This window comes from Rhinatrema bivittatum, chromosome 13 (genome assembly GCF_901001135.1).
Source record: "Rhinatrema bivittatum chromosome 13, aRhiBiv1.1, whole genome shotgun sequence".
Lineage (NCBI taxonomy): Eukaryota > Metazoa > Chordata > Amphibia > Gymnophiona > Rhinatrematidae > Rhinatrema > Rhinatrema bivittatum.
In genome coordinates, this window is record NC_042627.1 from 80,275,015 (window position 1) to 80,291,915 (window position 16,901).

Below are 16,901 nucleotides of genomic sequence, written 5' to 3' on the forward strand. Positions count from 1 at the left end.
TGGAGTGGACGGATGGTAGCAAGAGGTAGGCCAAGGAGTAGGGCATTGCAGTAGTCTTATGTTGGAAAATATGAGTATTTGCAGGACTGTTCTGAAATCATTCTGTGTAAGGAAAGGCTTAAGACATCTGAGTGTAAGTAATTTGTGATATCCTTTTTTAATTTTATTTGTTATGTGGGTTTTGTATGATAATTCTTTGTCTATGGTGATTCCTAGGTTTCTAGCATGGTTAACAGGAGAGATTAGTGTTTTGGGGTTTTCTGTTTTGAGTGGTTGGATGGGTGAGTCATTGACTTTTTTTTGTCTAGGATGATTAATTCAGTTTTCTTGATGTTTATTATGAGTTTTAGGGTGGATAGACATTGTTTGATTTCTGCGAGATAAATGGTTATTCTCTCGTAGATTTCTTCAAGCGTATTCTGTATTGGAACCAATATTTGAATGTCATCAGCGTATAGGAAATGAGTCAGACCTAGGCGATCCAGTGTGTGACAAATTGGTAGGAGATAGATGTTGAAAAGTGTAGCTGACAGGGCAGATCCTTGTGGGACTCCTGTATTTAGGTTTACTTTATTTGATAGGATGTTGTTGAATATTACTTGGAAACTTCTTTGTGATAAATAGGAGGTGACCCATTTTAGTATAGTACCAGTTGCCCCTATTTCAGATAGTCTGTCGAGTAAAATGGAATGGTTGATTGTGTCGAAGGCGGCTGATAAATCCAGGAGTAATAAAATGTAACTTAGTCCTTTGTCGAATTCTCGAAGTACTGTGTCATTTAGTGACAGGAGTAATGCTTCCGTGCTTAAATGTTTCCTGAATCCAAATTGGGAGGGGTGAAGTATGTTGTTTGTTTCTATGTAGTCAGAGAGCTGGGAGTGGACGATTTTTTTTCTCGTATGCCTCTCTCCCTCACTCACTCACATACTCCCCTCAGTTTAGCTGCTTTTGATGCAACTGCAACATCGCTCTCCACCTCAACAGCTTGTGGGGGATGGGGTGAGGGGTTTGGGCAAGGATTTAGTTTCAGACGATAGTGAACACTGGACCTGAACTTTTATGGTCCAGAGTACTGATACACAGACATTAGGTAAAAAGGCACAGGACTGTTTCTATGGCCAACTCAAAATAAAAAAAATCTAAAACTTATCTTATAAGCCACTAACCTCTTATTCTAGTACCTTTAGTTAAAACTCTAGATTGCCCCATTGATTTACATTGTCAATGTTCATGCCTATGTATATTATGTGATTACATTTAGTCATTGCTTAAGTCATGCCATTATATGTATGTAATGTTATAGAAAGCAAAGTTCCCAGGCATTTTCTGCCTGCCCAGCCCACTACCCAATCTGCGCCCTTCCTGTAGTCCCAGCTGGCCTGCAGAGGAGCCTGGAAAGGCAGCAGCCACACTGCTGCTGGAGATTCTGCTACTTCAGCAGGAGGGGTGTGCAGGCCCACCCCTGATATAGTGTGTGGGATATGATGAAGGGACTGGAGCCCAAGAATCAGAGAAACAGACACATGCCCTTCCAGCTGGAACAGAGGAAGTGAATCCTGGTTGTGCCCCATTGAATGTCTGGACTTGTAGTTCCAATCTGCCTAAAGAAGAACAGGACTGCAAGTGCATTCATGCAATGGGGCACAGTCAAGACAGGCTTCACATATCCCAGGAAAACTGAAGAAGATAAGTAGTACAGATGGGTCTGGTGACAGGGCATCCCCTTCTCTGCCATCAGTCTTTGCACACAGAAGCCTGTCTCTGGAGGGGACACGCGGCCTCTCCATCACAGCCATTACGCTGCCGCAGACTGGTAATAGTTTCATTATTAACGACTGCACCAGCTTCACACTGCAGAAATCACAATATCTTGTTTGGATTTAATTAACTTTTTTTATTCTAAATTACATAAATTAATGACACCAAACAATTGTACAACGTGTTCCTAATCAGTAGGAACAGTGTCTGAGTTGTTACCTTAATAAGTCTTAATGAAACTGTGCCCAGCAGAGATGGGATTTATTGCTAAGCTTCTTTGCAAATGATATCAGTCTGTTTGCTGGCTGCTTCTCTGGGCTGTGACCTGCCTGGTGACTCTGCTAAGTGTGGCTAAATTCAACGCTTAGAGTTGCAACCCGCAGCCTTTTGGCACATTGAGGGCGGCTAGTTTACACACAAGTCGCTATTTACATAAATAAATGTCTTTCAGCAATGTCCTCTAAAATGAGCTGCGTGTTATCCGATGGTGGGAAATGCACGTGTGAGCAGCATGCCTACTCTACAATTACATTTTTCTAAATGAATTGTGTGTGCATAGATTCCAAGTACGCCTCTGAAAAACCCATATCTCCTAGGACAGCAGGACTTGCACATGGGTGACATCATCGGATGGAGTCTGGCACTGAACGTTGATCTCAAAGATTCTAGAACTTTCAAAACGTGCTGTACTGAGCATGTGCAGCTGTAGTCATCACTCTGCCCCCTAGGCAGAGTCCCTTGGTCTCCTTTTTTTTCTTTTCCCCCCCATGGAGCAGTGTGTCTCACAGTATTCAGCTTTGCTCTCTCCACATAGTTTTTGTAAGTGGTTCTTTTCTAGAGCTGCAGCTGTTTTCTTTCCTTTATCATCGGACATGTTGGCCACTGATGCCTTTCATTGTTGCTCTCTACAATATCGAGCACCACCAACGAGGCCCTGGGATCGCCATTGAGCACCCTGGTCGTCCCCGAGGCTGTCGACCGCCAGGACTCTTAAGAGCCCTTGAGTGCCACAGTTTGGCCTTGAATGGATCAAGCGCTGGGGTCACCATTTACTCAAGGCACCCTGGTATGCCGAGGCATCCAGGCGCAGTGATCTGGTGCCCTTGAGGCCCTTGGCAGTGTCCCGGTGGGGCACTGAGGGGGTATTGTTCTGTCCCATCACTCTCCTACAGCTATCGGGTACTGTGGAGGCTGATGATCTTGGGAGCCCTAAACTGCTGGGATTGGGGGGGGCATCTGAGGCCCTGCCTGGATTCGTGCACCATTGGTGTTAATGAGCGCTAACGATGCTATCGTCAGCTATAGCCGCTGGGAAGGGAAGCCATCAAGCTAGCAGCATCGACATCCTCAGATGTTTCCATTTGAGACTCCAGGGAGGAAGACTTAGAACCAATGTGAGGAAATATTTCTTCACTGAGAGGGTGGTGAATGCCTGGAATGCCCTTCCGGAGGAAGTGGTGAAGACTAAAACTGTGAAGGATTTCAATGGGGCATGGGATAACACTGTGGATCCCTAAAGGCTAGAGGATGGGAATAAATTTTAAAAAAGCTTGGGGGTAACCTGCACGGAGCAGCAGTTACTACCTTGGAAAGCTTGCTGGGCAGACTGGATGGATCATTTTGGTTTTTTTCTGCTGTCATTACTATGTTACTATGATAGGTGAGCCCAGGGGAACAGTCGATGGTGCTGGCAGTCATTAGTTCCTCTGGGCACCGATGAGCCATGATGGGGCTACAGAGCCTCTGCCTGCAGGCATCCCTGACATTCTTGGTACTGCCAGTCCATCTATGCCTTCGGGCACCGGAGTCTCTATCTGTGCTGCTGGGCTGTTGTCCGCAGTCGCCTGTGGTGCTGGGGATGGCGCTATAAACCATCAAACTGATCAAGGCTACCAAAATGGTGTGGGGTCAGTATCAGAAAACCTATGAGGAGAGCCTGAAGGATATGAATATGTACACCCTGGAAGAGAGGAGGCGCAGGAGTAATTTGATAAAGACCTTTACATACCTAAAAGGTTTTAAAGATGTGCAAATGTCAAACCTTTTCCGTTAGAAAGAAATCAGTAGAATTAGGGGTCACGAAATGAAACTCCAAGGAGGACGCCTCAGAACCAACGTCAGAAAATATTTCTTCATGAAGATGGTAGTGATGCCTGGAACGCCCTTCTAGAGGAGGTGGTGAAAACCAAAACAGTGAAGGAATTCAAATGGGCATGTGGAACCCTAAAGGCTAAAGGATGGAAATGAAGAAAAGAGTGCATGCAATAACTTGATGGTGCGGCAGTTATTACCCTAAACCAATAAACATTGATACTGTAGATGCATTACCCCATCATTGCTCTCAGCTTCAACAGCAGGGGGAGAAGGGGAACTGGATTTGTTCAGCAATCGAGGGCCCGACTTTTACGGACTGGGGAAACAAGTACGGGAGTAACTTGTTGATGCGGACTGTGATGCAACTCAAACATTGCTCTCTGCTTCAACAGCAACGCAGAGCAGGGAATTGGATTCAACAGCAATCAATGAGGGCTAGTGTGGGAAACTGATAAGCATGGGGGGGTGAGGGGTATTGGGGAACTGGATTCAAATATCAACCAACAAGGGCCCTGACGTTTATGGTCTGGGAAACATATAAGCATGGGGTAACCGACACGGCACAGCCTTACTGGGCAGACTGGACGGACCATTTGGTCCTTTTCTGCCGTCATTTCTATGATTATAAGATTCGGTCAAGCACAGTCGAAGCCCTGGGTGCAGAGTTATTTGGTGATGTGATCCATTATCGGTGACTGCGAAAGCGCTTGGGCCCTACTGGTGCTGTCAATACTGTGGGCATTGGTGGATGCGGTTGAATGTCAAAGGCACTACCGCAGAGTTCCATGGGCACCATCGATCGCCATGGACTTTGCTGCTGTCATGCCACGAGAGAGATGGTGGTGAGCCATTCCCAACGCAGTTTCAAGGGCTGTGTCCAGTGTCTTGGAGCATTATCAGGTACTGGAGCGGGTGACGCTGTAGATCACCCACCCATCACCATGCAATGCCAAGAGCCCCAGTGGTACTGGGGTCGCCACTGTCACACTGTTCCTATGCACTCCACTGGGAGTTACTGTAACAGTGGAGCATAGCATACATGGTCGGGTATGGCAAGGCATCTACTCCAAGCACCTTGGGCAATGGCAGGTGGTATTCTACCTGTCTGTGCAGTTCTCAGCCATGCCAGGGTTTTGCTATCGTTGCAACAAGATCTCAGCCTCCTCATCAGTTCTGCACTACATAGTTCTGGGGAGCACTGACTAGGAAGGCGTCATCACACACTCTGTGATTTTGGCAGCGTGCAGCCACCAACTCTCTAGCAAGTGGTGCTCAGTTCTTGCTGTGACGTGGGATTCTACCACAAGCATGGTGAGTGGGGTCATAGGTGTGCTGCCATCCACTGAATGAGTACTGGTCAGTGTGCTTTTACAGCAAAGGGCTCTATTTTCCAGTTCTCCTCTACTGTATGGGCTGTGTGTGTGTGTGTTTCCCTCATGGCAAGCACAACAGATTGAGCACCACTGCCACAGGACTGACATAGGACTTCATTCCTGGTCAAACCCTAAGGGGAATAGACACCAGGAGGGTAGCGTTGGGAGTCTTTTTCCTCAGAAGAAAAGTATGGCTTTCGACCCCCCCCCCCCCCCCCCCTTCCATGTCACAAATCCCTTCTATGGGGAAGCCCCTGGGACTCCATCCCTGGCAGGTTTATCGCTGAACAGGAGCCTTGATTCTTTGAATCGGTGCATCTCATGTAGGCCAGGGCTGGGGAATGGCAGTGGCGGTCATCTGACTGTTTTTGCTGGGGCCCCTTCGTTGATTACCATGGTGGACTTCCCCATCTGAGGGTGGCTGCCAGTGACAGATTGGTCGCTTCTGAACCTCAGCGATATCAGTGGTTGTACCTCAACTCTCAACTGGAGTGTTGACAGGTTTTTCAGGATTGGGAGATCCCAGTTCCTGTTGCTTTCCTGTTCCTTCAGGAAGGGGGGATTTGACTGGGTTCCAGGGCAACTCATGGATTCTCCTCTGGACGCTTGGTTGTCCACTCCTGCAAGGGGTGTCTCTCATTCCCCATTTCCCGGAGAAGGCATGTCACTGCTTCTGATTGGTGGTCACTCTCAGTTCCTAATGGGATCTGAAAGCCAGTCAAGCAGTAGCACTGCCCTAAGGCACAGCAGGTCTGATTGACAAGGGAGCCTTTCCAGAGTAACTCCCCAGTGAAGATAAGAGGTTTCTCCCATCCAGGAGTCATCTTTAATACCTGCTAAGCTCAATAGGCGTTTTTTGATAAGCACCACTATTACTTGTCATTTTCGCCTGCGGGTCCCTACCTCAGTGAGAAGAGTTCTAATCCAATTGGTGAGCATGCCTTTCAACCTATCGCCATATCCATGGTTGAGGGAGTAGGGGGACGAGGGATCCTGTAACAGAGGAACTGCTCTTTGGTTGCAGTGGCTTGCAAGCTATACTTCCCCATTTTAGTGATAACCGTGTCTGCGGGCAGGGGACTCCTGGTTCATGCAGTGATTGTTCCATGTACTGGACCGCATGCTTCCTTGGGGGAAGTGTATGCTATCATGGTTGAGTTATTAATACCTAAGCCAGGTTCGGGGCAATCTGTTCTGAGATCACCCCTGCCCTGGTACCCTTAGAGTTTCCAGGCCAGTGAAGAAATCCTGTTCGACAGGGTTTGCACTTGCAGCACTGTGGCTTCCTGTCTCTTAGTGGAATGTTTCTGGATTTCTTTTCCCGGGGATTCGCTCTCAGTTTCAGCTGTTCCAAGCAGGCTGAGAGCTCTGTCTCGGTGGGTAACTCCCTACGCTTGGGGTTGAGATATACAATCTAGCGACTTGTTCTTACCCCTTAGTCCAGTGGTCTGTCTCTTTGTGTTCTTTGCTCCTTCCGACTTCCAGTTGGAATGTTGGGGGGAGCTAAGGCATTTGTGGTGTATCTTAGTGAATACTTGTGTGGTGTATCTTAGTGAATACTTGCAGGGAAAGAGACACCACTTTCCCTATATTTTCGCCAAGCTCTGGCCGGTACTGCCTTTAGCTTTTCTCACTTCACTAGGTTGCCCAAAGTGCCTTCTGCTCACCTGAACTATCCTGTAGATAGGCCTGAAGCAGGGCAGGGCTATCCATCCTAACGTATCTCCCTGCTCAGGGGTTTGGGCTAGCGATCCCATTCAGGGATTGCCTTTCATCCCCTGAAACTCTTGATGCTGTCCTGCGTGGTCAGCTATGTCTGGTGCTTTGGCACATAGGGTCTTCACAGACCCTGCCGTTGATGCTGATTATTCTTCCAAGTGTTGCTTGGGTTTTCTGCCTATCAGCCAAACATGGGGCGCACTTCTGCAAATGCATTCTGTTCTTCAGGTGTTTCTTTCTGGGGAGGTCTCGAGCCCCAGTTGGTTTATTGGTTGTCTTGTTACACTGAAATAAACTGTTTGGTCTTTGTCCAAGAGTCTTTCTCTTGTTTACATCTCTAGACATTTTCCTGTATCCCGGAGGTTCTAGACCTACTTTTGTCAGGGTTTCCTGATCTGAAACCCTGCTTGCAATGTTTTCTGTGATGCAAAGTATGCTTCTTGCTGGCACTCACATCACTCCCCTGCCTTAGGTGCCTCTGCTACGCAGCAGGGTTTTGTGTCTCGGTCTTTTCTCTGGTTTTCTCTTTGTATAACCCAATTCTTTTCATGCCTAAACCCCTTTGTGGGTCGGCTGCCTCGGAAGCAAAAGGGAGGGAGGTAGTGCTTCAGCACCGTGCGATTTCCCGCTTTATCCTGCTTGGACAGCCTATAGCTTGGGATTCACTCATGTGTGAGGACTACTATCCTGCTTGTCCTTGGAAAAAGCAGCATTGCTTACCTGTAACAGGTGTTCTCTGAGGACAGCAGGATATGAGTCCTCACGAAACCCAACCGCCTTCCCTGGGAGTTGGACTGAGGACTCTGCCTAGGGGGCAGGGTGATGACTACAGCTGCACGTGCTCAGTAGGGCATGTTTGAAAGTTCTAGATGCTTTGAGATCAAAGTTCTGTGCCGGGCTCCATCTGATGATGTCACCTATGTGTGAAGACTAACATCCTGCTGTCCTTGGAGAACACTTGTTACAGGTAAGCAACTCTGCTATTCTTTCTAATGGTTAAAACTGCTCTGGCCTGGATCTGGCTGATTTAGACAAGTTAACTATTTTTAGTGTGGTGAAAGGCACTCGAGTCTTTGAAAATTGGCCCGGTTAAGTGGCTATTTCCTAGACTGGTTAGTATTGCACTATTTTAGCTCCTGAGCTCAAGGCATATGAGAGAATGGAGATGATGATCCTGGCCATTTTTTCTAGGATAAAACATCAGGAGGTAGCTATTGAACTGCTATGCAGCTCTGCTAGTTATCTGAATAAACTTATCCACATAACTTAGCCCATATATTCAGCAGCATAGCCAGATAAGTTTATCCGGCTAACTTTAGGACAGCCCTTTAGGCCGAAAAGTCAGCCAGATAATTTATCCAACTAAGTCAGCTGCTCCCCAGAATATCCGCACCCCGCCCATTACTTAACAGCTAACTATTTAGCCAGATAACTATTTAGCCAGATAACTATTTAGCCAGCTAAGTGGTGGCCATTCAGTGGGGCCAGATCTTCAGCTGCCACTACTAGGCTGGAATCGTCCTAACTTATCCAGCTAAGTAGCGCTGACTATCACCCTTCAGGAAATTGATGTGGTCAGAAATGAAGGAGGTCCAAGCAGATCTTGATACTGTCTGCAAACAGAGGAGAGGAGAGAGAATGAGTTTAGCTCGGAACAGATAGGCTCTGAAATGAGACATTTCCATGGCTAAAACCGTGCATTAACCACAGACAGGTCTTTTACAAAACTGCCCATCTGATACAGAAAGTCCAGACTGAATGCTGGCATTCCAGCTTCTGGGTTTTGGATTTTCAAAAGTGTGTGCATCAGTTTCTCTGCAAATTGTAAACAAAATAAAAGGTGTCGCGTGTTAATTTTCAAAGCAGACTTGTGTGGGTAAATCTGCTTTGAAAATTGCAGTAATCTTCACATGTATTACTCATGTAATTTAGGTGGCCTGCCTTAAAATTATCCCCTAAATGAATAAAGGATGTTAGCAAATTGCCCAAAGATCTGTGGTGAGAGAGAGTGCGGAGCTGGCTAACAGCTGATCTCCTCCCTATCTCTCAGGTGCAGCTTGACAAGATTGTGAAGGGTCCCACCGTGCAGCATCTCACAGTGCTGCCTGCCTCCCATCGCATCGATGCCTCGCTTCCCCCACCACCAGTGAAAGAGAAAGATACAAAGAAAGGTGAGTGACTGAGATTGGCACCTGCCGCTGGTGATCCAACATACAAAGTGGATTTCTCATTTTCCTCCCTCGTTATTCCAGCGCAAAGGGTAAACAGCTGGGCCTAAAATCTTCATCTTACCCTCTGTGTGGGATTCTGTCACTACTTGAAGGTCCCATAATTACCAATGCCCTTACCAGTACTCACCAGTGCTACAGCCTCCAAGGTCCATCACTTACCAGTACTCACCAGTGCTACAGCCTCCAAGGTCCCACACTTACCAGTACTCACCAGTGCTACAGCCTCCAAGGTCCCACACTTACCAGTGCCCTTACCAATACTGCCCAGTGTATTATTCCTAGTTATATATAACTCCTAGTTATATTTGCCCAAATACCAGCGTCTCTGGACATGTAAGGAGGTCATGAACAATCATAATGCTACATTCTGCCTTTACAAATACTTCTGTGTACCTAGGTCTTCTGAGTCTTATTGAACGTGGCCTGATCCCTGCACCTGCAAAAATCACTGTGTTGCCTCCTCCCGTTTTTCCCAGACCTGCTCCTCTCTATGACTTCCAGAAAATAGCTGCATCTGAAGCACCGCCAGGTACTGTCTGCAGGGAACTGGGAACCAGTGAGAGGAAAGTCCGCACTGCCCTTCGACTTTCAGTGCTTTCTGCAGGGAATGTGGGAATTGGAAAACCAGAATGGGAGAGAAACCTTTAGGTGAAACGGATTGAAGTTGATGGTGCTAGAGAAATGAGCACTGGCAGAAAGAAAACGGATCTTTGATCTTCACTGTAGGAAGACTGCAAGTGCTGTCACTAATGGCTGTATCTGGATTAGCTGCTCCCTGGGGTCATGGTTTCAGCTCCTGGCGGAAGTACTAGCAGGGGCCTAGGGTGCCAGGGGCAGCAGCCGAGGCAGAGAAGGGAGAGCTGCTGCCTCCACGGCGATTAGTGGCTGCTCAGCAGCTGCCGGCAGACATTTCACCGACCTGTCCGTTGTTGCGCCACCCTCTACCGGATCAAGTCAAACCAATTTGTTGGGTCAGGCGAGGACGGACAGCTCGCTCGTCAATCGTCGGTGAAATATCCTGCCGGCAGCTACTGAGCTGCCAGTGCCGCGGTGGCTGTCTCTTCTGCCTTGCTGCCGACTGAGCGACCCCCCCCCCCCCCCTCTGTCCTCACCCAACCTGATTACTGGCTCAAGTCACTGAGCCAAACCAGTTTGACTCGAGCTGGGAGGGGGGGAGGGGGGGCAGCCGCGAGGCAGAAGCTTCGCTTAGGGCACCTAATACCCTTGCACTGGCCCTGCTTAGCCTCCCTCTCCATTCCAATCACCAGAATCCAAAAAGTCTGAATTAGTCCCTTTGACTTTCTCTCTTGGCACGGGGAGCTTGTTGTGCATTTCTGCTGGAATATTACACTCATGGTTTTTTTTTAATGTATTGAGACAGGTAGTGTTTCTAGACAGCCAGAAGAGGTTCCCTTAGAAGTCCCTGCTTCTCTGGAGTCCAAGCTCACTGATGCTACACGTGAGCCTGGCCAAGGTGACACTGCACTTCCACCGTGCGGCATCTTCGGGACAGACGAGCAGAAAGAGATGCAGATAATGCCGCAGCTAGAAGAGTGGCTGTATTATCCCTCTGCTGAAGAACAGGTACTGACAAATGGAGCTTGTGCTGCTAATCTGACCCTAAACAGCTCTGTCTCATCAGGGAGCCATTAAACATCTCTCTTTTTTTATTAGCATTTTTATTGAATTTTCCAAATTGATATAAAAATTGCAGATTCAGGAGTGGCTCATTAATAAGAATAATCATTAAGTAACATAGCCAGTTCTCCTCTGGAGCAAGCCTCAGTTAAAACCCTCCCCTGTCCCCACTTCCTGATTTTTAAGACAAGATGTTGAATGTAAGGAGACATTATCCTGTAGAGCCTACAACCTTATAATTCCACACCCCAGGCAGTCCAAGGAGGACCAGTTCTCCAGAGAGAAAAGGAAATGGCCTTTCTCCATTTCATCATCGGCGCGCCCATCCCAGGCAGATTCTGTTCTCTCTCACCAACAGGTTCATCAGGTCCAGAAGCGCATCGCTCCCAGGACATCCTTATGCCAGTAATGTCCCCCACAAGATCATTTCCTAGTATTTATACCAATATGTAGGTGGTGCCAGCATCCATTCCTTATTCAGCTTCTAAGACACAAGATGCCCCCTAAAATGAATCTTGTGGCTATTGTCAATTAAATGAGCAGAAACAGAAGTTTGGCTAACTCTTCTGCACCATTTTTCTTACAATTTGCCACATTTTAACATGCACAGTAAAAGGTGGATGCCAGCAAATATGGACTATTTGGCTGCTTCCCCAGTCTGCCCTCTCCTTCTCCTTGCCCTTACTGCTGCTCTCTGTGCTAAAGGAGATCTCCCAGCTGTTACAGAAGACCCTGTACAAAGGGCTGAGCACTGGCAGGCCGATACGGGTGGGTGCACCGGCACAGAGCCAGCTCCCAGAGCTCAGTAAATACTCAGGCCTTACATGCACACATCGCCTCATGAGTCCCTCGGTCTTGCTTTGTTCAAACTACTGCACGGGCGTGAGCCCCGTCTCTCTCTACATTTTGTTCTTTGGCCTCTCATATTTGGTTTTTCAGATCACTGCATCGGCCGCCCTTCAATGGAACCTTTCAGTTCTACCATTAAAAAAAAGAAACATCTGGGGGTAAAATGACTGCGGTCAGTGGCTTCAAGGCCTGATGTCCATCACAGATTTGCCTTTGGTTTGTTACTGCCACCTGGGGCCAGATCTGCCAACTGCTGCATTTGTGGGAGGATGTTTCTGCAAGTGCAGCAAAACTGAGCCCAATACAGCTGCTCCTCACTCCGGAGTGAGGCATTGATGGTCCAGTAAACTGGACAAGGCTCCCTTCCCATGGCACCAGTTTCTGGAGCTGTTTTAGGTCAGGGGTTGAGTAAGATATCCGCTGTGGCTCAGAGAAGACTACCTAAGAGGTATGAGGGATCCCTTCTGAGCCTTCTTCCTTGGTGCTAAAGAAACTCGTGCTGTCCTCCTTCAGCGTAGAGCCAGCCTGGTCCCTGAGGTGAGAAAGCACCTCCCTGGCAGAGGTGCCATCCTCATCCATGGTGTGGAAGATCCCCATGATACCAGTCCACCTCTTTGATCCAGACTTGGAATCCTCCAGGGCACCATCCAGGCTTAGCAGATCACACCATAGAGGATCTGCTAAGACCCCATCATTACTGGGGTAGAATGCCTCGGCACCGAAGCACAAAAGTCCTTTTACAGTGCAAACAAGGATGAATGTAGTGCCAGCCATCATAATGTGGCACTGACCAAAAGAAAGTTTTGATGCATCTGGCACGGAGTGCCCTGGAGCCAGCTGTGCCTACAGCTACCATTGTAGTCCCAAGTTCTCACTTGGAGTCGCCAGCATTCATGGGCCTTAGTGAAGAGGAGCCAATCTGGGTCTCTGAAGAGAATGTTCCCTGTATGAACCCGGATCAGTCCAGACTCCTGGGTTGTGCCTCCCTTCCAGCAGATGGCGACAGAGAAAGTTTTACTGACACTGCTACTTTACCACACATGCCACCTGCAGTTGCTCAGTATTTATCCATATCCAAGCCAAATACAGTAAAAAAGGAAAAACATCTTAACTTTTAAACCATTACAAAAACACGAATATCTGAAAATACTCTGCATGAGCGAACTCTCCCCCTCAATAGGCTGGACTGATCCGTGGTACTACAGGAACGAAAATTAGCAGGAAAGAACCAATTTTCCTTTCCCTGTACGTACCCGGCTCAGTCCAGACTCCTGGGATGTACCAAAGCTCCCTAGACAGGGTGGGACCTGGAGAGTCCCGCTCGCAGGACACTTTTTTGCCAAAGGATGGGGAGTCCGTATCGCCCACATCCAGATGATAGAGTCTAGCCCAGCATGCATCTGTCTAGAAGATTTCTACTCTTTATATTTCCTGGATAAGATCTTCAGTCTCTGACAAACACTGTGTCAGTTATGAAATATAAACTCCTCAAAGATCTATAGATGAGGACATGGCAGTCGCTGTTCCCTGTATGAACCCAGATCAGTCCAGACTCCTGGCTTTTGCCTCCCTTCCAGCAGATGGAGACAGAGAAAGTTTCACAGACACTGCCTCTTAATCTGGTGTGCCACCTGCAGTCCTTCAGTATTTCTCTGTCTCCAGCAGATGGAAGAGGTGCAAAACTGCAGTTCTGTACCTATATAAAAAAAATAAAGAATAGCACAGTTTTAGAGGAGTTTCCTCCCAGGAGGTTGGTAGGTCCTGGTGGGGACATCCCTCCTGGTTTGAGGTAGATGGGCAGGGGGTTGGGGACCCTTAGTACTCAGTCTTTTCATGTTGGGAGGCAGACAGCTGGTGGATCCAGTTCCCTCCCCTCCAGGTGCACTTGCAAAACCTGCTGCTAATTTTCACCTCAGGGAAGTTCTTTAATTTTCTTGTCTTTTTCATAAAGTTTAGAAGAAAGCTAGTTTTAAAAAAAAAAAATAAATAAATGCAGGAGCAGTTGTTTTTAATTGCTTTCCTGGTCAGCGACAACTGCAAACTGCTGCTTTTGGCAGGTGCTTTGTTCCAGTGGCTCCTGCTAGTGTTTTTCTGCTTCAGGCAGTGCCGCGCATTCAGCGCAGGGCCACAGCATGCCACACGGTTGCCGATGCACCGTGTGTGAGGAAATGTGGATGTGCCTTTCGCGTGCCGGCCAATGTTCCCGGTGCCTTTCTAGGAGAGAGGTCACATCAGCAGTGACCACGGAGGTGGTGACTCGGCAGCGAAGGCCTGGGATGTCTTGGCTACATTCCCAGTGTCTCTCTGGGAGAGAGGGCACATCGGGAGTGACCACTGAGGTGGCAACTCAGCAGCGCGGGCCTGGGTGGTCTTTGGCTGAATTGGTGGAAGAGGTCGATCCATTCCTGGTGAGCATGGGAATGGCGGCCATTTTGAAGTCCTTCGTGGCTGCTACAGACGCTGCTGTAGGAGGAGGGGATCTCCCCCCTCTGCTTTTTCTGGCAGAGCTGATGCCCGGGGGAAGGCAGTCAGGGGAGATCTTGGATGATTCATCTGCTTTTTCGGCAGGTCCTCTGGCTGCACAGGGCTTATTTGGCCTGGAAAGCCGTGGAATGACACATTTCCAAAAAGGAGCAACAGATGGTCCATGGCCCAAGAGGAAATCCAAGCTCTCCAGGACTTCTGCGTCTACCAGGGTTCAGCGAGCCCTGTCCACAGAGGGGATGGCCAAAGATGACTTTTCTGATTCAGAGCATAGTGCATAGTCCTCCAATGGTGGATCCTTTCCTGGGGGGACAGGATAAGTTTCTGCAGGAACAGTCTGATTAGGAGGGCGTGGACCCAGTCATGAATGGCTTATGGGATCCAGCAAAGACTTTTTCGTTCCACAAGTCAGTTAAAAGTTTGGTGGTCAGGGAGTGGGACACTCCAGATACTGGCTTGACAGTGGGCAGAGCAGCAGATAAATTGTATCCGTTGCCTGAGGACACTCTGGAGCTCCTGACAATCCCAAAGGTGGATGCTTCCGCCTCAGTAGTTACTTAGAAGATACTATTCTGGTGGCCAGTCCTGCAGCTTTGAAGAATGTTCAGGACAGGAAGCACGAGATCCATCTTAAAAAAGAAAATAAAAAATAATATTTTTGAGGTGTCTGCGCTTGGCATACGAGCTGCGGTGTGCAGCAGTTTTATGCTTCAGGCTGGGCTGCATTAGGTGCAGCAGTCACGATTTAAAACTCCAGGGAGGAAGATTCAGAACCAATGTCAGGAAGTATTTCTTCACGGAGAGGGTGGTGGATGCCTGGAACGCTCTTCCAGAGGAAGTGGTGAAGACCAAAACTGTGAAGGATTTCAAAGGGGCGTGGGATAAACTCTGTGGATCCATAAAGTCTAGAGGATGTGAATGAAGAGAAGAGGCATGGGGGTGGCTTGCGGGAATGACAGCTACTACCTGGAGATGAATATCCTTATTCAATAAACATACACATGGTTAATGCGACGCCAACATTGCTCTAAGCTTCAACAGCAAGAGGAAATGTGGAAAAAAGGATTCGCACTCACAAAGCGGGGAGTAGCTTGCTTGTTACGGCGGTTACTACCCCAAACCAAATAAGCCTGATACTTCACTTGGAATACATATAAAGAGGATTTATATTCAGACAACCAACAAGGACTAAATTGCACAGGATGGGTAAACAAATAAGCATGGGAGTAGCTTGCTTATTGCGGCGGTTACTACCCCAAACCAATTAGCTGGATACTTCACTTTTATGCAGCTCCAGCACTGCTCTCTGCATCAATGGCGGGGGTGGAAGGGAAATAGAACCAAAAAGTTACAAATAAGGGCCCTGACCTCAGCGGTCAGAGTAACAGATAAGTATGAAAACAAATAGGTGTGAAAGCTTGCTGGGCAGACTGGATGGACCGTTTGGTCTTCTTCTGCCGTCACTTCTCTGTTTCTATAAGTTGCAAACTGACAAATCCATGTCCTCTCAGGAGACGAAGCAGGTGGAGCAGCTGGAAGCTGTGGTCATCTATGGTGCTCAAGCGCTGCATGATCTCATTAGAATGTCCTCTTGGACAATGATGTTGGCAGTCTCAGCCAGGAGACTTCTTTGGTTGTGGAACCAGCCAGCGGACGTTTCGTCCAGTACTCAATTAGGAGCTTTTCCCTTTAAGGAGAATTTGGAGGAGCTGATAAAGCATCTGAGAGAGAATAAAGTTCACAGCTACCTGAGGACAGGCCTACAGGGGCAAGGCGTTTCTCTTCTGGAGGCTCTCGGTTTTTGAGGAAACAGGCGTTTTCGGCAGGGGAGATCTTTGGGAGGAGGACTCAGGGAGGCTGCAGTCCTGGAGCTAATCCTTTCCAGGCTGGAAGCTGATCAGCGATGGCTCTAGCCAGGGAGACTCTGGAGCCAGGTCCTCACAATGAAGCGAGGCTGATCCACTTCTCCGTCCCGGTTATAGGGGGTTGTTGACTTTTTTTTTTTTTTTTTATGAGGAGTGGGCCAAAGTCAGTATGGACCAGTGGGTCTTAAGCATGATAAAGCAAGGTTACGCTTTAGATTTTGCTCATTCACTAAAGGACCTGTTCATGATCTCCCCTTGCACCTCTATGGAAAGGAGACAGGTGCTGCCTGTAGTAGTAGTACCAAGAGTTGAGCAGTGGCTCAGATGGCTCGGGAGCTAATCTGCTGGGCAGAGCAACATCTGCCATTGATAGTGGCTTCTCACATAGCCAGGATCGAAAGTGTGTAAGCGGATTTTCTTAGCTGTCAACAGTTGTTTCTTGGGGAATGGAAACTGTGGGAGGACGCGATGACTCTCATCTGTTACAGGTGGGGCAAGCCCTGCATGGATTTGATGATATCTCGGTGAAATGCCAAGGCACCACGTTTCTTCAGTTGCAGAAGCGAGCGAGGAGTAGACGCCTTGGTTCTTCCTTGGCCGCGAGACATTCTGCTATATGTTTTTCCGCCATGGCCACTGGTGGGCAAGATTTTGCGGTGTGTGGCGCTTTACTCCGGAGATGTGATTCAGGTGGCACCAGAGTGGCCTCGGCAAACTTGGTTTGCAGATCTCATCAATCTAGTGGTGGATAAGAACATAAGAAATTGCCACGCTGGGTCAGACCAAGGGTCCAAGCCCAGCATCCTGTTTCCAACAGAGGCCAAACCAGGCCACAAGAACCTGGCAAATATCCAAATACTAAGAAGATCCCATGCCACTGATGCAATTAA

The 16,901-nt window shown here is 48.1% G+C and overlaps 1 protein-coding gene across 1 annotated transcript in view; it reads left to right on the forward strand.

The window, feature by feature from the left end:
- Positions 1-16,901, forward strand: part of LOC115074756 (IQ domain-containing protein H-like) — a 109,979-nt gene that overhangs the window by 46,255 nt on the left and 46,823 nt on the right. The window contains exons 6-8 of the mRNA XM_029574517.1: positions 8,995-9,115; positions 9,573-9,704; positions 10,557-10,759. Coding sequence (XP_029430377.1) covers positions 8,995-9,115; positions 9,573-9,704; positions 10,557-10,759 — 456 coding nt within the window. The remainder of the gene's footprint in view (positions 1-8,994; positions 9,116-9,572; positions 9,705-10,556; positions 10,760-16,901) is intronic.